The sequence below is a fragment of the Pterocles gutturalis genome, unplaced genomic scaffold, assembly GCF_000699245.1.
Source record: "Pterocles gutturalis isolate BGI_N339 unplaced genomic scaffold, ASM69924v1 scaffold36009, whole genome shotgun sequence".
NCBI lineage: Eukaryota > Metazoa > Chordata > Aves > Pterocliformes > Pteroclidae > Pterocles > Pterocles gutturalis.
The window spans coordinates 61,670-81,859 of record NW_010131906.1 but is presented as its reverse complement, the minus strand read 5'-3'; the positions used below and the strand labels follow the sequence as shown (position 1 = coordinate 81,859).

At 36.9% G+C, this 20,190-nt stretch overlaps 1 protein-coding gene across 1 annotated transcript in view; it reads right to left on the bottom strand.

Moving 5' to 3' along the window:
• The window catches only part of LDB3 (LIM domain binding 3), a gene marked incomplete at its 5' end in the record, with an annotated part of 83,140 nt that overhangs the window by 30,920 nt on the left and 32,030 nt on the right, over positions 1-20,190 (bottom strand). The window contains 2 exons of the mRNA XM_010080753.1: positions 13,116-13,152; positions 14,132-14,301. Of these exons, the coding sequence (XP_010079055.1) occupies positions 13,116-13,152; positions 14,132-14,301 (207 nt within the window). The remainder of the gene's footprint in view (positions 1-13,115; positions 13,153-14,131; positions 14,302-20,190) is intronic.

Here is a 20,190-nt window from a genome sequence, read left to right as displayed (position 1 = left end):
CTTTCCCTAGTTTAGCTCCAATAAATTTATAAAAACCAGTCCAGTTTACACTAGCAAAGGTTTGGACATCGGTGTTCTCTACCAATTTTTAAAACCTCTAACTAAAATGTAGCCACTAAATGTATTCATTGAAGCCAGATTTTCAAACCCAGAAGTAGATCTGAAATGACCCTCAGATGTGGCTGTCTAACAAAGAATGTTACTATGGTCATAATGGAAGAACCTGTCTTGAAAGCAAACACCCCAATAAGATCAATTGGTTCACCACTCTGAAGCAATGAGAAACCAAACACTATCTCTACAGTAACCAAGCTGTGAGTTCACTGGAGAGTCAGGGATAGGAAAGCCAGCATGAAGCAAGGCAGAGGAGGATGGATTAGAAAACTGTGCATGTGTTGTGGAAAGCATTAATATACCAAGACGCATAATCACATGAGAATGTTAAAAGAACAGTAAAAGCTTGAGAAGAACAAAGCATTGTTTATTTCCAGTGTTACCAAATATTGTGAGACATTATAGTCAAGATCAAGAAGCAGGCATTGGTGTCAAGCAGAAGCAGCGTTAGGCCTCTGTTATAACTATTAATCTGATCCAAACTTTTCTGCTCCACTAGCTGTGCCTATACTGAAGAATGCAGAAAAACACCACTTGACTTTGAGGTCAGGATTTCACAAAAGCTTTTTTCATGAGTGTACAAGTATAGGATAACATTGAGTGATGATGGCAGGGGAGTTGCGAAGGTTAAAAAAAAAGAAGTATGCTAAACATACTTCCACAGAATAAAGCAAAGGAAAAGGCAGAGAGTAAAGGGAAAGACAAAGGCACACACTACTTCTTTATTGTTTTGCTTCCAGGAACTATTTCTTTTCCAAATGAACAGGAGTAATTCCTGTTTGGCTAACAGCGAGAAAGGCTTAAGATCAGATGTGTATCATATTGGGTGACAGAGCACTGGAACAGGCTGCCCAGAGAGGTTGTGGAGTCTCCTTCTCTGGAGACATTCAAAGCCCGCCTGGATGCGTTCCTGTGTGATCTGATCTAGGTGTTCCTGCTCCGGCAGGGGGATTGGACTAGATGATCTTTCGAGGTCCCTTCCAATCTCTAACATTCTGTGATTCTGTGATACTGGCAATAGTTGCATTTTGAGGAACAGACTATTGGATTTCCAGCCTTTATCATCAAACAGTTTTGCTAACTAAATGCAGAATTAATTTTAGTTTTGAGTCAAATACATCCCTGGGGCAGGCTCAGTGAAGTCAGTACCTTCACAAAATTAAATAATTTGTCTCAGAATATTATGAGCAGTTTGCATCTCTGTGGCTACATGGGCTGCTCAAATAACTGACAATAGTGGATAGTAGTTTTGAGCTATCTGGGAGAGGTTTCATATTAATGGTTTTTTGTCTGCAGCCCTTTTAGTCCCCAGCTGAAATAGCTTTTGATAGATGGGCCTTAGTGAATGACTGCTTTGAGGGAACAGTGCAATTCCCATAGATTTTTATTAAATATTGGACATATATCTCAAACAAGATTTATTCATGCAATGTACTGTCTTCCCAATTACACAGTATATTATACCACGGAAATCATGAAATGTTTTCTTCTCATAAAAATATGCTTCATGATATGGTCATAAAGCCAGAGTGACTGAATTAATAGAAATAGTCTTGCCTAGCACAAATTATAATAGCTTGAGTGACAAAATGTAAAACTCATTCACAAAACAAGATTCTGTGTGCTACTGGATCCTAAAAAGATCCTGAAGAAACTTCAGAGAGTTTCCAGTTAATGACTCTGCTGAATCTGAACTGTGTGGACTGGACATTGTAATACTTTCCCATTCTATTTTATTTTTGGAAACCAAATATAAAAGATTCCCAAACATGTACATGTAACAGGTGCCCTGAGATGCAGAGCTTGTGCACCTTCCATCTGCCTTCTCCTTAGGGGATAACAGATCTAGACTCTCTCTCTTGAATAGCTCCTCTTTGTTCCATTAAAATGTTGTAGAGACAGAATAATTTAATCTGTAATGAAAATTTGATGACATAAGGAACATTAGGCATCCCAAGAGACCACATCGTCCTTCATTTGTTCTCTGTCTTTCAGTACTGTAGCAATAAGTGAATACTAATTGAATTTTTTCTCCGTATTCTCATGAAGCAAGGCTATTTTTCTCATTTTACAAATGAGGAACTAAAACTTAATAGAATTGCTCATGTCCAAAAAGAAGGCCCATGGCAGGTCAAAGAACTGAAATAAGCTCTCCTGAATCCCAACTGAGTATTTAAAATACCAGCTCACCTTCTTTAATAAGAGGTTATGGATTTTTAAAAATAAATATTACTATTCAGTTTATCAGAGTTTTCCTGTATTGATCATCCAGTAGTAGTCTATAGAACCTGACAGATATACACTGGTCTTTTTTTCAAAGAGGAAATAGTTGTTAAGACTTACAGATTATTAGGGTCTATATCTCTTGAAATTAAAAATTCTGTTTTTCTAGTAGTATATTGTGGATTTGCCGGACTTGTTCTTATTAGACTTATAATGGCTTTCATCCTAACATGTACTTATATTTACATAAACATATTTGCCTACAAATTTAATTTCCTTTTAAGAAGCAGAAGTCACAAAACAATTTTTAAAAAAAATACTTATAAGGTGTCTGGGGCTAAAGTTGCGTGAAAGCTATTTCATAATCGCCTTCCAAACATCTTTGTCTCAAAGGCATGAGATATTGACCCTTGCAAACTGGACACTGAGACAGATTGACTGCTGTTCTGATCCAATGAAGCTATTTCTACCTTTCTGTGTTTGCAGTTGAGAATTTTTCCATGGACAGATGAATATAAAACTATTGAGACTGTCTTTTTTTTCCACCCAAGCTATATTTTTGTTATCTTGACAAAGACACCGTAAGACACACAAAGAAATCAAAGGCAGTTAACTGGAGAAGACAGAAGACAACTATCATGCTGGTTTAGTTAAAACTTCAGCTTGGGATCAGAAAAAAAGGGGTAGAAGAGCTAGTCTCTCTTTTTCAGCCACTGTAGTTAAGAATGTGAGCAGCCCACGCCAAAATGATTGCAATATATCCTACTAGTATGTCTGCTTTCCAAAACAGGAAATACATTTCTCCCAGAAGGTATCCTGGTTTTGCAGACAGTGCCACAGAATAGGAAAAGCATTATCATATATTCAGCAGAAGAAGAAACAACCAGCAACTCATTCTCAACAAGTAGTATGGAACTCCATCAAAGCAGTTCACTAAAATCAAAGCAACTCCCTCCTCTGGGTGCATTTTAGTGGCATCTACTGGTATGCTGTTACATTTAACAGTCAAAAAATAAATGCATCTGGAAATACAGCAGCATCGGTGTTGGTGAAGGTTAAGATAACTATTTTTTCAAGAATTACGCAGTCATATTAGCATGCAAATATATGTACTCCAATTTATCTTATTGGTAAACACATCGCTTCAATAAGAACAAAACCCACAAAATTCTGAGTATGTGGAGCGATTTGAGTTGGGATATATTTCAGATAATTATTCCTTATCTCGGCCTTAAGTGTGCAATTAGATTTAGCTGAATGGTTCCCTCTAGCTTTTTGTAGCCTGACTGGTAAAGCCCAGGTATCTGCCACCAGGCATCTGAATAAAGGATCAGGAATTTTGGGTTGTATTTGTAACCATTATAGACAAAACCAATGCACAACAAGTTTAGGTATTGTACACCAGGAAATTACACCCCTTTCAGTGAAGTGGTCTTTCTCATCATGACTTCACTTTTCTCCGGGGAAGCTGAGAAAAGAACAAGAACCCCCACACCTCAATTTCCACTGGCAGTTTTTAGAAGTACTTTTTAATTTGTGCACATCAATGATAAGAAAATTCATACTTTCTCTACAGGTATTATGCTAAGTTTGAAGCTGCAACTGAAATATGTGTCTTTTCTATTCAGTTCCTGAACCAAATAAGTAAACAGTTATGAATTAGAGCAGTTGTCATTCTTTCAGAATGCAGATTACATTTTATTTCAGAAATTCTCTTAGGGATTTTCTTACCTTCCCTCTCTCTCATTTGTAATCATATAACATTCTGAGCCAACTACAACAAATGCTTACATGGAAATGAACTACTAGGAAGTTATTAGTATTTAGGGTAATTGTGCTGACATTAATGCAATTTAGAAGCAGAATAAAAGGAAGCAGTGCCAGCACAATGCTATCAGCCAGTTCTCCAGCTCACCCTTAACAAAGCTCTCTGAGCCAGTCTGATGATTCACAGACCACAACTGAGTACCTCTGGGTTACACGTGCTTGTTGGAAAGCCTGCTACATGCAGGAGCTGCTTTTTCCTTGTCAGACTAAAGGCAATGCAAAAGTAGCACTGTGCACTGGTATCTTGGTTAGCCACCTACATCAGTGTAAGGATGCATATGAGAATCTTAAAGGTTGCAGAGTAGGAATGAAAGTGATGTTAATTTCTGCCCATGCAAAAGTTAAGTGCTGGACAGGAATGTGCAGAAGACTGAGACTGTAAAGACCAGATGTTAAACACAAGTCAGTACACGGCCTCCCCCCCATAAAAAAAATATTAATCTTGAGCTTTAACAAGGTCTGTTAGCTTATGCCTTACTTTCTCTTGGAACTATTTTGAGAAAAGCTTCATGGTGTTTGCCAGTTTCATTTGGAGGCTTCACTCTTTCAATTTTAAGAGAGTACATTCGAGTAGATACACCATATCTTATGGTCACCATCTTTGATCAACTAGTTCTACAGAGAACTGTCTTGAAAACAAGAAATTTTTGATCTCTTAATTCTTTTTTTCCCACAGAACTTCCGGGAGGATTTTGGGGAAGAAGGACATTATATTTGATCAATTTCCTCTTCTGGTTTCACTCAAAATTCCATAAAGACAATTGAGTTATTTCACTGTTCCTACGTTTTTGTCACTCTTCAGGTGCTAAAAGGTAAGTGGGGATCAGAACATGTTAAACTGATGTGCTTACTATTCTTTATTGCAGTTATGTTCCTTAAATTAGAAAGCTACCCATGTAAAGGTGCTTTATTTCATGGGCTGTTGTGGAAAAATAAGGTATACCTTTCAAAAGGATTTTGGTAATCTGTACAAATAGGAAGCTTTTGGCAATTGGACAGGTCAGGAATGCTCACCATTGGAAATTCTGGCAAATGAAGGAAAGGAATCTGGTGCCTTAACTTGTTTTGGTGTTGTCAGATGGCTTTGATAAGTAGCAGTAGAGCCAAAAATGTTATTGTGCTTGAGAGCAAATTTTAGTCAATCCATTTTCGTGTATATTGCAGAAAGCTGTTGATTAAAGGCTAACTGATTAAAGAAAGTCATTATCTGGTACTACCACATAGCATACCAAAATTCTAGATTTTTAACTTTGCAAACCAAAATTTGTGCAAGTATCTGTGTATTTTCTGATACATATAATGACAGTGTAATGATAGTCCCAGTCACTGAAACTCACAGTAGACACTGCTAAAGAATCCAGAAAATAAGCTTAGTTTCTGTGGGAACCCGAGTGCACAAGTGAAAAATTGGTGTCACTTCTTCTGCCCCTGAAGGTTTCAGACAGCTCTGTGATATGCAAGAGTTGGGCCTTTCAAAAGTGATAAAGTAGTCCCTAAAATATTTGCCTTGCTACCGAAGATAAACTCCACACAGTTGTGCATGAGAGAGAAACTGCAATGAAGAGAAAGTGACCTCCGTATTACGTAGCAAAAACTTCCTCTCCTTCCCATGCAGGCAGGTGTGAAAAGAGGGAGGCAAGGGAAGGAGCCACAGAACCTTTTTTTTTTTTTGTAATTTTTTCATGCATGAAGGGAAGAGAAGTCATCCTAAAGTCACACTCTAGCCATGTTCCATCAGCACACACTGCATGCAGTCAGCAGTCCTGCTGCAAACTAAGCACTGTAGGAGGTGAGGAAGACATCACTTGAGTAGAAGGCGAGGCAGCAGTGTTCAGGAAACACGTTAGTTTAGATCAAACGGTCTTAAATCACAGCAGAAAATGAGCATTTCCCTGTGTCATAACCAGACAAGCAGATTTACCTGGAAGGTCTTTTGGTTTTGATTTCCTACTGCCATCAGCTTTGCTGTATCTTCATTAAATGCTTATAACACTATGCTTTATTGGCAATATCGGGAAGGGCAGGGGGTTAATATCACTATCCACATCCTGCATTCTACTTTATTTTTGGCATGGAGGCTATTTAGAAGACAGTATTGTCACCAGCCATTGTTGTCTGCTCAGCAGAACAGTCATGGTTCAAAATATATTCAGCTTGGGACAATTTACCTGCCTATCATCAGTGCTATTTTAAAGAACTACAACTCATCACGGCTTCAATCAGGAACCTATTTAAGCCTCACTGTCATTAACTGAGACTAATTTTCCTAGGCAAACCAGCAGACTTCTGCAAAGGGTAAAGAAACACTGCAAGATGGGGTTGGTCAATCAGAAGCACAGCGAGATAAGCCTGGACATGTTAAAAATAGGGCATAACCAGGCCGGACTTGGCCTTTAGCTAGAGCAAAGCCTAGAGGTTTCTTAAAGCGGTTAATGATTTCTCATCAGGCCTAACTCCATTACAGTCTCTAGCAATGAGATGCAGCAGAATGACAAATCCAGCCCAATTTCCCCACCTTACAGAAAAAGTCTGCCTCGTACTCAGGAGCGAAAAACAAGGCCTCTTAATAGTTATATAGAGAAAGATCTGCAACGTTCATTTCCTGGGCCTGAAGATCACCATGACAACATAAAGACAGATTTTTGAGGAGTAAGAGTTAAGGAATAGTCTAAATATAAATAAGAAACTGGATAGAAAAGTTTGACTGAAAGTTTAATTAACAAAGCCCGTCACTTGGGAGATTTTTTGAGAGGGACTGGACTAAGCAGTAGAATATGCTGTAGAAAAGCATCTTGCCTTAGATCACTAAAGGTCTCTATCATTGCAAAAGTTCCAAGAGTTACCAGCTATTGAAGGTTTTTTTCTATTACATTTTTTTTCCTGTAATTACATAAAGAATTGAAATTCTGCAAGCTTGGAGAGTGTTTAGATTCTATTTTGTATCATCCAAGAAAAAGGATTACAACTATTTCTCTTATTATGTGTTTTATATGCACTGAATTTTTATCATCAAATCCACTGAAGCAGATCTAAGGGGAAGGGGTTACTTAATTACATCTTTATTAATGCCATATCTGATCAAACTATGCTTTTCCGATTATTGAAAAATACCTTTAAAAATAACATTAAGTGTAACTGTTGAGATATAATGTAAACATTTTCTGTTCCATTATATTACACACACTAGGACTATTTGAAACAAATAGTATCTGTATTATGTTCATAAAACATCAAGGATACACAATTCCTATTTCAGTGAAAACACTGTATTATTACTTATTCAGAAAACCATTTAATGTGGTTGAAAATTAGAACTAGAGTTTTTACTGAGGTACATTTGATGTTTACGAAAAAAGTTAACTGCCTACTGACATTTTGAATTGCTATCAAAATTTCCCCTATATGAATAAAATTCACCCACTCTGAACCAATGTTTGATCTTAGCAACATTCAGGAAAAGTTAAAATGTTGCTCTTATTTCATGCAGTTATGCTGATTTTTCATAGGCACTAATAAGATGGTATGATCAGAATGTGTTTGCGTTGCCCTAAAGAAAATATAAATGTATGTTGTGCGTTAAATGGCATGCTTACTGAATTGCTATGGTACTCATCTAAGAAAGGTGAAATACATTTTGAAAGGAACTAGTGCTTGTGTATGTTTAAATAATACTCAGAAAATACTATTTTTTTCAAGTATGATAGCTAGACTCCCCCCCCTCCCTGCCTTGCTATACACACTCCAGTATTTGGTTGATTCATGCAAAATCCTCCATGAACGGTAGCTTGTCCTTCCTTCTATAACACAATGGGAGTTTGAATGAACTTTGTTCTTGTATGTACTGCTGATATAATTCTACATGCTTGGAAGCAGCAAAAAGTGTAAGAATTTAAATCTAATCTCACACACTAATATCTTTGATCAGAATTACTGCTACCAAATAAAGCTACCTAATTTGCTGTTTATAGAAGTTAGTGAAAAAAATTTAGATAGGACTGTAGGCAGGGCTGCAACAGAATCAGCCTTCCATTGCAGAGACCAGTGTTTTATTACCAGAAGCTTTTGCTTCAATCAATGCTAAGGACTCCTAAAGCAGACTGTTGAGGGCTAACATCAACTGTTTCTATTCAAACTGCAAACAGCTTAATTTAGTTGCATTTTTTGTTTCATACAATGATCAGAGCATAACTGGAAAAGGCAGTGACATTGCTCTTGGTGTACTTCATATAGAAAACAGAAATACTTGGGGGTCTTTGGCATAGGTTTGCTATATCTTGACTGACACAGCTTAAAAGCAAAGCATTGCTGTAATGCTGAAACAAAAAAATCCCATTCTAAGCACCAGGAATATCTCAAGTGCTTTTGCCATGGACACAAATTAATGTATTATTGCCAGAGAATGCATATTATTCAAATGGAAACGCTAAAGGATATTATCAACAGGTTGTAAACTAGCATCTATTAATTATGCTTTGTTTTCATTTTCACTTAATACAGTATTTGTTCATTTCTGTTGTTTCAACTGCTTTGCCAAGTTTATTCTAATTCAGATAACTTAAAGGTCAGTAAAAATTAAGGTAATAGGGGAAGGCTTTTTGACCAAATTTTCTAGTGTTGAAAGAAAAGTTCTCCTTCCAATAATCAGTTGAAGCACTTATTGCTTTAAAACAGAATAAAGCATGGTGTATAACAAGCACATAGTTATTTTTGTTTTAAAACCTTTTATTTCAGATAAAGCATGCTGCTATATACAGAAAAAAATGTGGGTCAAAGCAAGAGCAATACAGAATGGGCAATATATTCCTTAAAACTTACAATATGCTTTTAAAAAAATTCAGTGCACCAGTAGGACTATATATTCTTCTCACTCCTAAATCACCTCTAGTAAAACATCATTTCCTCACAGATCTTGAGCAACCACAACTATCTCTAGCTTTCACATAACGACAAATTCAGGTTTCCAACAGAAAACTTACAGCAACGGTTTCAGCAAATTACTTCTACCAGTATAATATATTGAAGAAATATAACTTCGCATTGCTAATATCTTATTTCAAACAGCATAATTCAACTATGCAAACTAAGTATGTTGTACATTTAGCAAAGTCTAGGCCAGGCTCGGTCAGTTTTTCTTTTAATCTCTCTTTCTCCTACTTACTTAAATACCTTTACAGCAATAAAACTCAGAAAAAGTCTCATTCCTCTTCCTCCTAAAGAAATACTGTCAATAACTTCTCTCTCATTTTCTAGAATTAAAGTCAAGAGAGTACAATAGTGATATTTTCCTGTATACGGAAGTTGCATTTCATATAGTAAAGGTCAAAAGCTAATCTATTTTATAATGAAGAACATGAACCAGGTTGTATCATTATTTTTACTTTTGGTGATACTGAATGGATAACAGGCTAACAACAGAAATCTACAGAAGACAGGCACTCGGTGAAAGGCCCTAGCAGTAAGTCTTTCCTGTGTGAGTGACACTCTTAGGCTCTAACTCAGGACAGCATTTAATTTTTTTTTACTGTTTGTCTCATGTATTTCCTTGCTAAATGTGGGCTTTTAACTTTTAACATTAAGGATTTGCGCTGATAGGCCATGATGCCAGTTGCGCAATTTGGCAAAGCGTGGGCTGTTACGTTCCGTTTCAAACCTCTCCCTGTGGCATGAAGAAAGAGAGAGAGAAAGACAGAGAGAGAGACACACATACAAAGAAGAAAGAAAGGAGGGAGAAAGAAAGGGGTTAGGGACCATGGCTTCCACTCCCCTGCCTTATAACTAGGGCAATGGCAATTTATTTGGATTTTTTCCTCAGCTTTCAAATCAGCGCAAAGAAGGCTGGGTGATCCTTTTTGGACCATGTATGAGAGGTTTTGCAGTTATTTATTTTGGAGAAGTAACTTGATATAACTTCATATTCTTTGACTTGTGCTTGGTATTACAGGGCTGCTTTTGCTAGAAATGCAGTGTAATCCCATTGTTTTCTTGCCAGTAGATTATTTCATCTTTTCCCTCCCTCCCCCGCAAGTGAGCAGTCAGTGAAAGTTAACTCCATACAAGAGAAAAATTCATGCAAATATTTTCCATTCTGTAATACCTAGGTCAGCCTTTATATATATATCCTGCTGTTCTTCCTGTAAGAAATCATCAGCCACAGGTTTCAGCAATACTTTTCTATAGCTTTTCTCAGCATAAGTGAGTATGAGTGTTGACACTCGCATAAACATTTCTGGTCATTTGTGTCAAAAACCAGAATAACAAGATTTTCAAAGCATAGTCCTGTGAGGTATTGGCCACCTCCTGAGAACACCCATAGCTACCTTTGACCACAGACCGGGGCGCTCGAGCAAGTTGTAAGCAATGTTCAGCACCTCTTAGGATTTAATCTTTTCTAGACATTCTACAAATTAAATTCAGGTTTTGTAAATAAGAAAGGGAAGGAGGAGGATGTGGGATGAGAGCACAGTCAGGGAAAAGTATATTGAACAGAATGGAAAATAAAATGTTCTTGTTATTTGCAAAACATATTTGATTCACTGCAAACAAGGTAATTTTCCCTTCGTTATTTACACCCAAAACCCAAGACAATTGCGTTAGAGTGAAACCAGCCAAACAGAAATGAACAGACTGGGCTGGTTTTACTCCTCAGGCTGAAGAAAGCACAAAACAATAAACAGAGTAAATGCCAACAAATTCACTGATACTTCTAAATCTTCTGTTCCTAATAACACGACATCATGCAAGTAACACTCCTAAAGGAGTCTTAGCGTATGACTTAAACTCTTACGCTTTTGAGTAACTAAAAGATAAAAAAAAGTATTCCTAGCAGAAATGCTGAAACTTCATGATGGCATTTTTTCAAGTTACATTCGAGCATACTGGCTACAGTGCGTCTTACATGAAATGTTAAGAATTCCCTTACTGCTTTAAAGATATACCCCTCCATTCAAGGAAAAGGTATTCAGAAACATCTATTTGGCTTGAAATGGATACCATAATTCCAGAAAATATTCCATAACAATCATCACAACAGCAATGGAAAGTTTTCATAGCAAGTTATCACCTTATGAGTGTCTTCAAAATAGCAGTAGCACAAGCAAAAGATAGTCATGCAGTGCACTCATTAATATTAACTGAAAGGAATATTCTGCCACCTGAAAATTCCCAAGCTTATTGGGTTCTGTTCAGAGCATATGCCATGAAGTTAAAAGCAGCAATCCAGAAGTGACTATTTTTATATAAGAGAGTTCTGACAAAAATAAGCTACAGGTATTTTTTTTTCAATTTTTTTCCCCCCGAGTGTTTGGAAGAAACAAGCAAGCGCTATCAGTTAGGTAGGAAGGAGACCACGCTTCATTCCTTATGCCAGAGCTAATGCCAATTGCACTGCACCCGTATAACCACCTAGTACATACTCCCTTCTGCCCCCGCTACCAATGAATGCCCTTGAAACTCTTTAGGTCATACAGCTGTGCCTATATATACTCATAACTATAACTGTCTTTGGAAAGAAAAGGATAACACAGCAATACCTCAAAACTGCAGAAAATGTGTGAAGCCCAGTGGATAGTCAGGTACTCTAAGTTACACTGAACAGAATGTGCAATTTACACATGTTGATGTGTCACTAGATAATAATTTTCAACACAGATCTGATGCCATGTTAAGTTTCCAATATCTAGTATTTTCCAAAGCCCCAGACTACAGGTAGAAAGATTATTTCTTTAAAACAATATATTATTCCAGATATGTATGGCAGACATTGGGTTCAGCACATTGCTTTAAATGCCATCATAATAAGGATTTGGATGTGTGCTATTACATCAAAATAAATATTGCACAATACATTTAATAATAATTAGTCTTGCACGATTGAAGGAATAAATAAATCCCTGAGGGATGTAATGTCAAGCCTGATGTTCAGGCACCTAGCTATGAACTTCAGTGAACTGCAATGGAAGGTTTATAAGCAAACATAAATTGAAGGTATACTTTTATTTTCTCAGCGGAGATGGCAGACATCTTTCTCACTGATTCAACATTTGTAACTTTTGCTGTGATCAAAAGCTCAGAATCTTTATAGAAGCCACTTGGCATTAAAAAAAAAAAAAAAAAAAGGAAGAGAAAGTGGATTGAGTATCACATCACAAACCCAGCCAGTGGCTTAGAGTAGCTAACGCAATATAGGGATTTGAAATACACAAACAGAAAATCAGGTTTGCATGCAGGATGCTCTGATTCAACTAGTTTTTAAGCTCAGCATCAGAATCTCTAATAATCTATTTTGTAGCTCTGCAGAACAACTTAAGACAATGATAAATCTTTAATTCCTTATTATATCTCTGAACATACTCACTTTTTCTAGTGTTTCTGGTAGATAATATGAAACAAATATATTTAACCAATAGCAAAAGCAGGCCTGTGCTCCCATATTCTACAAATTTGGTTGTTTTTATTCCAAACAAAACATAAGCAAATTATTATGGATATGGATGGAAACAACTCATTTACTGTATCACTTCAGGAAAATCAAATGTCAATCACAGGGTCATCCAAATAAATTGCTCACAAATTTCAGCGATATGACAACAATATGTATTTTTATCTAGTTACACAATCAAGTAGTTACACAGGGCTTGGTCTTAGGAACTCATTGCATTCACACACCCAGTAAAATACATGAAACTTGTATATGCAGCGAGCTTTCAGATTTGAACACACACTTCAGGAATTTTACACTGTCTTTCCTAAAAACATGCCAATTTGTTATCCTTTTCATTCAAATGCCTCTCACTGATAGCATTGTAATTTTAGTGATTTTTAAGTAGATATATTAGATTATTTTAAAACAAGAAGATAACAAAGTACGTTCATATTAATGCTGGTTTAAAACATTATTTGGTATTTGGTTATCAGTAAGGAGAAAAACATATTTTTCACAGGGAGTTACCTACCTTGACCTCCTCAGGGCTTCTTCATCTGGATCTTGCACTGCAGGAAAAAAAAAAAAAGTTTCCATTAAAAAAAGAAAGACAAAAAGAATTGGCTTTATGATGAAATTATAAGCTCTTTAGAAACTTATCAAAAGCCTATCTAAAGGTGCATTCATGCTGACTTTGCACCAGTGGATTTTGTAAGAACAGCATGAAGAGGAGCAGTTCCCTAGAGCTAGGAAGAAGGATGTTACGAGTAAAGTAACTATTACAAGTACTTTCTCGTTCATTGATTAGCAATGTTTCACAGCTGTAGGGAATGATTCTACAAAGAGGGCCTGCTGTTTTGCAGGAAAGCATGAGAGGAAGCAGCAGATTCACATGAGGAGGAAATAGTAAGCATTTCCTCCTGAGGAGGGAAAGGTCCCTGGATTTCCTTCTCTCTAGATTAGAAATAAGCTCTGAGGTTAGTACTAGGTGGTCAGAAAAACATTTCCATAGGCAACGAGCAACAAAGTTCAAGCTCCCATGACATTTGTATCAGATCTAAGTTTATGTAACAGGGTGGACAGAACCATAGGTCCAGTGCAAATGGTGATCCATGATTTTTTTTTGACCTCTGGAAGTCACTTCTATAAGACTGCTACAAGAGACATAGGTTATTTTTTTTTTTCCTAATAAATGGACAGCCTTGTCTGCCTAGGCTGCTGGAAAATGAAAGATTATAGTGCAGAGATTTGATTTGTAAGAACTATGGGTTCCCAAATGCTCTTCAACTGTGTAGTCTGTTGTACTTTTATGGTGAGACCCATGGCAGATCAAAGAATTTTCTTAATTAAGCATAAGGTAAGACTGAACACTTTGATTTCCTAGTTCCCTCAAGTTCCATCCAGGGTTATCCGATCTTAGCCCTCACTGACAGCGACTACAATCTGGCCATGAGTTTTCCCTGAGTATCAGTTGCTAATACTGGGGTAAGAAAATAAAGACATTAATCTAGAATCAGGATAAGGAGGGCGTTTTGGTATTTGACTTACTGTACTCTGTCCCAGTCATCTGCGCAAGAATGCGGAAAGACTTAGACTGCAGATTGGCAGAACGGCGACTCCAGTCTTCAGTTTCATCTTCAGGCTTGTTCTGAGTTTTAAGCACAGCCTGATACACCGGAGAGGCACTGTCTACGTGAGGATCTTTAAGAGGAAGACTACTGCAATTGAGAAAGCAAAACGTTGTGAAACAGCATACGGTAGCTTTCATCCTAGCTTCTCATCGAGAACAACAGCAATCCAAAACACAGCTTTGAAAATGTAAATTTAAAAAAAAAATACATAGATCAATTTTATGTGAATTGATAATGTCATGGCTCATTCTGTCTTTGAAAAGGTCTGTTATAATTCAAATCTGCGTATGCAAAACAGCGTGAAAATGCTTGGAAATGTCTGTGCATGATTTCTCAGCCAATGCAGCCACAAGCTTATGGTGGTTAGAATAATTTGTAGTCATGATGGAGAGTATGCCAGGCAAAACAATTTATTCTCTGAGCATTCTTGTCCCATATTATTTCTTATAAAAACAACTTCATGTTGACAGTGTTTTATGTTATGTCTTGTTACAGTTTTGGGACAGTGTATTTTAAGGTTGCAATTAGAAGTAAAAATCATATTTCATTACAAAAATAATGTGATAGGCTTTTATAGATTTTTCTAGAGATGATTACTCTTTGCCAAACTCTGAGTTAAACTTCCAGCTGCCATAATGCTGGATTCATTGTCTAATAAACACGTGAAGCATAAGAAGTCTAGACTTGTACTCAAGACTTGCATACCTATTTTGTATCTGAAATCTCTAACAGCAGAATGTATCTCAGAGTCTTATGACATCTCTCTAATCACCTTGCACAGTGATATATCCAGAAAGAAACTTCCATTTTTGCACACCTAAAGTCAGAGCTACAAAGCTCTGTAGCACAAGTGAGGTAACCTCTCTTTGGTTTATGCTCTAAGCTAGAAACAGGCTTAGTAACTTAATAGCTTTTTTTTCCTCCCCCTGCAAAAATAACTTCTGCATAGTGCACAGTTAAAATTAAATATTAACAGAACTGCAGAAATACACACTGAGGGGATGATGTGTGCTTGGAGTAACTTGGCTCCATGACTTTTCTAAATACAAGGTCTATTTTTGAAGCAAGTGATTTATCGTAACAGCTTTAACATGCTATTCCATATAGAGCTTTGCAAGCAGCATGCTCAACTTCATGAAAATTGAGAAATGGTTCTGTTAAAAGTGAAGGGCCATTTGGTCCCACTACATCACTGGTATAAAGTTCCGGCACCAGTCACCTGCTATAAAAGTTGCTTCCTTGGTTCAGGGTCAAAGTTAGTGTTCTCTAAGACATCATTGTGCAGAGAAAATCTAAGCAGAAGTTGGGTTTGTGATTTGAAAGCCTGAGAGGGATCATGAAAAAGCCAAGAAACATGTCTGATGTCCTACACACAGCAATAACATACACTGTAATAAAAATTATTTCCAGGTAGTGTCTTAAATATCAGTATTTTCCAACTGACACACTCATCTTCGTCAGCACTGTATAACATACAGTTTCAATGAATTTGCACCTAACAATAGCATGGGATGTCTTCTTCAAGTAAGACCGCAAGGGGTTCAGAAACATGATGTATGCTACGGACCCAAAAGTACTCCATCTCTTTAGGATTTTATCGGAGGCATATTTATATTCCTCATGACCCTTAATATATGCAAACTTCTAACTTTCTTGAGGACCTAGAAGGGTACAAAACCCAGTTATCTTTTTTTTTATATGTTTCAGCACAATCACCTACCTGTTCGAGAACAGCTTAGAAAAAACCCTGACCCTTCAATTTAAGCTCTGCCACAAAACATAAAAGTTATGTAAAAAAGACTCTCAGCATGAAAGATGGCCTGAAGGAGGAAGCAGTATTTTCCAGCTCCTTTTTTATCTCATGTTTCCTAGACCACTATCTTTACAATATCTAAACTCTAGCAGGTATGGAAGGCATAATGTGGACTTCTTTATTTTGGGAAGGGCTTGCCATTAGTGGCTTCCACTAGCATTGCTCCCATGTGCACCAATGGTCAAATTATCGCCACATCCTTCTTCAGATGGAAGATGGGAGAAAGAGCAGTAGTCTTCCTCCTCTGGCCCTTCACAGATCGCAGAAGGGCTTGCTGAGGCAGGGGACTAAGCACAGCAGTGAGTGCTGCCTTCTGCTGACTTCCTGCAGAAATAGTCTTTATATGGAAAAGAGATACTCTGTAATACCAAAAAGTAAGTCAGTCACCAACCCCCTTGTGACTGTCCTGCTGTCACTGCTCACTCTTGGCTATGCTGAAGAGCTCTGTCACTGTAAAGGGTCCAGTTAAAGTTACCCCAAAGGTGACCCAGTTTTCAAGTTCCCAGAGGCACACCAGGCCAATGTTGTAGGGCTGACCAAGCACACAGTACTATGCCCTGCAGTGCTGTCATAGCCAATGGCCTGCTTTTGGCCAATTGTTAAATTTGTATCCTCAGACTTACTTTTTAACCCTGCTGAAGCTTAAAAACCTGCTGTTATATGTGATAGCAAATCTCACAGCTGCAGACTGTTGTAGAGTGGATAATAAACCACTGGATAGATACTACCACTGATTTCAACCACGGACTACTGCGGCAACAGTGGTGTGCAAGTCATGGACAGGTGGAATGGACAAATTCCTTTGTTTAAATCCTCTAGCTGAAATGCTTTGTTCTTGTACTATGATCAATATACAAAAAAGTAGCTTAAAAGTGTATGTAAAGATATGGCAATTAGCTCAAAGATAGTTAAAAAAGGCTAGAGGTTGGACCACAAATTTCACAGCAGCAATGTATGGCATTAATGTGACATATTAATATCCTTATGGTAGATGATTAAGGCAGGAAATGGAGCTTGGTGAATTAACCTTCCCTAGCAGAGTGAAACATGCTCATATAAATTGAACTAAATTAATGCAATACATTGGAATATTTCCAACTATATCTTTAATGCAACAGGCCTTTTTCTTTTTTTAAAATCTTAATTATATTGTAGATGAGTAATTAGGACTTATGAGCCACTCAGCATGGAAGTGTAAAATAGAGCGCATCACTGATTATGAGCATTTCATAAACCTAAATGTAACATCTGATTCTTACAGACAGCCTAAAGATGCACATAACCATGTTAATACCTCTATTATACCTCTTCTTAATTTAATTTTTTTCCATCTGGGTGTGTATGTGCAGAAATATCCATGCATCTTTAAGCATATTACTTTAAATTGATGTTATTGAAAAAAAATTATTCCCAAATGGGTTAGAGCTTTTGAGGGTTTTTCCTTTTATAGCCTGAAGTATTTTAGTAGGATTCAAATAAAAACTGTCCCCCTTTTTCACATCATCATACAAGTCACACATTATTAACATTAAAACACGCTTTAAAGACAGTCAAACCTTTTTGAATAACAAGCAATATGATTTTTTTTTCTTGGAGTTCATTATAAACTATGGTTTACCATGTGAATCACTCCCTGGAATTATTATTCAGATTTAATTTAAGCAGATAATAAGCAAAAACTTAGGAACACTGCAGTGTTCTATCCTGATGTAGACATACAACAAATACTGTGACTTTGGATGTTAGACTGATTCCAACTATTAAAAAAAGCTCTACGAGGTACAAAAAAACCCCCCAAAACTAATCAAGCAAACAGTTCATGCAGACTGGTAAATTATCCAGTCAAGTTGACTTATTGTAGAGGATACATGAGACTCTAGTTTGTACAAGCACATTACTGATTCTGCTACTAGAACCGTTAGATCTTCATCCTGATAAAGTTTTTGGATTTTCATCCACTTTTCATGACTTGTGAATTTGGCTAAAATGGCATAATGGAATTTAGAAGAGGTTTCACAGAAAAGTATTTGAAATGTACTGACCGCGTGATTTTACTGCAAACAACTCTTGGTTCTTGGTATAGCAAAATCAATTAAAATGAAGCAACACAGAATGAGAAAAGGTATAGTCAGGGCATTAAAATTTTTCTACCTTTAAGTTCCAGTATGAGGTCTGAATAACTGTAAGTATAAATAATTTATATGCTTTCCTTTGTGTTTTCCATGGTGATCTAGTACGTGTGGGTTATTTTCTGAGCGACATGAGCCTCATTCTGATCTCCCTGACTTAAGTTAAAACATCACTGATTTCAGATGGTCAAAACAGAAAATGAATTCCTATCTTAAGCCTGCCAATTCTTCATCATTGATAAAAGAAGTAAGCAGTGTTTCCAGCTATTGTCTGCCAAAAAGAACAGAAGCCCTTTAGATCTGCAGGCTGAGTAAGCTCCCCAGCATACATACACCTTGTGGCTTCAGGGCTTATCTCCTTAATTATCCACATAATTAAGTGCTGGACCAAATTATAGACAGGGAATTGAGATAAAACGAATCAGTACATAATTTGGTCTGCTTTTATAATGATAAACTTTTCATACAAATATTTCTGTATTAAGCATAATCTTATCTTAGGCTTGATCAACTAAGCAAACTAACGAACATCCTCAGTTTCCACTGCAAAATAAAGTTCAGAATATCACAGAGGTCAAAGCAACACATTAAGGAAATGAGTTACAGGTTTAACTGAATGAATATCAGTCAATGGTAGGCTATTGCTATATCAGCACAAACCTTGCCTTTATATCTAGATTAAAAATGCTATGTTAATTGTAATAAAACCATCTACTGAGAAAATTGTTTAGTCATTAAGTGTAATGACTTTAAAAAGGAAGTTACAGAACAGGCTGTAGCTCATAGCACAGTAGATTCAGATGTGCACCTGAGTGCACACAAGAACAGACACATTAGTTTCTTCTGGGGCCAGGTGAATGTTAGGCTTAGGAGTCACATCCAAAATGAAGGAAAACTTTAAACGATAGTCAATATAGTGGATCTTGCAGAAAAACTTTTTTTGCAACATTACAGGGGAGAACATGGTCATGGAATTGTCTGCAAAGAATAATGTTCCACTAGCACTGACACAAAGGGATTAATGGAAGTAATGCTCTCATTTCAAAAACACCCATGCGATAGATAGGTGGATTCCATGTTCAGAACAAGAAAAAAAAAGCTGTAACAGCTTTTGCTGGTTACGTTTAACACGGCTCTTGCTATGACCAATGACTCAACAGTCCATGAAACAACCCCCCCCCCCCCATTTTTTAATCTACATATGCTTTCATTCCTCTCTTTTCAAGATATATGTATATACTAATACCATTCATGACCACCTCATGATTTAAGATTCAAGCTTCTCTAATTATTCAGATTATTTACTTCACAATTCTACATGTTAAGACAAACCACTAACCCTCCTGGAATGTGTGCTGATTTTCCAGTTCTAGCTGCACTCTTTGGACTTCTCCCACCCTCTCTGGGATTTTCTAGAAAGGGCATTTTCCTCTCCCTGCAACACAGTGTGTTTTCATCTCTTCCACCAGTGGGAAAAGATGACTATGTTTTCCAGTCCAGTAGAGCCACTCCTGTGATTGGAATTGCATTTTAGAGATTCTTTTAATGAACTGTTTTTAAAATGAAGAGGATCCACGTGCTCAGCAGTGAAACTTTCTAATCACCCGATCATTTAAATAGGTAAAATTTTTAAACAATAGTATTTACATTATATAATGTTATAGCATTTAGTAGAAAATGCCAGTATATCATAAAATGTCTCATATAATCCATGCCTATGAAAGATGTGAACAGAGATACAATGAACTTCTTTCATTGTACTTTGATAATTGGAAATATGAGTCCACTTACACCTGTGGAGATTCACTGAATCAGGGTCAAAACCAAGTAAAGGCATTGTTTGGGATCCATCATTAGGGAGAGTTGTGATGAACAGCAGAATAATATTGGTGCAAAAAATTAGTGGGGGGAATTAAAGGAAGTGGCCAGTAAAAGTGAGCACAAGCGAATACATTTTGTATATGCCTGAGCCTGCAGCTAACATACTGAAAAGAAACGATGTTAAAGGGTGACCTATATTTTGGTGTCACATGA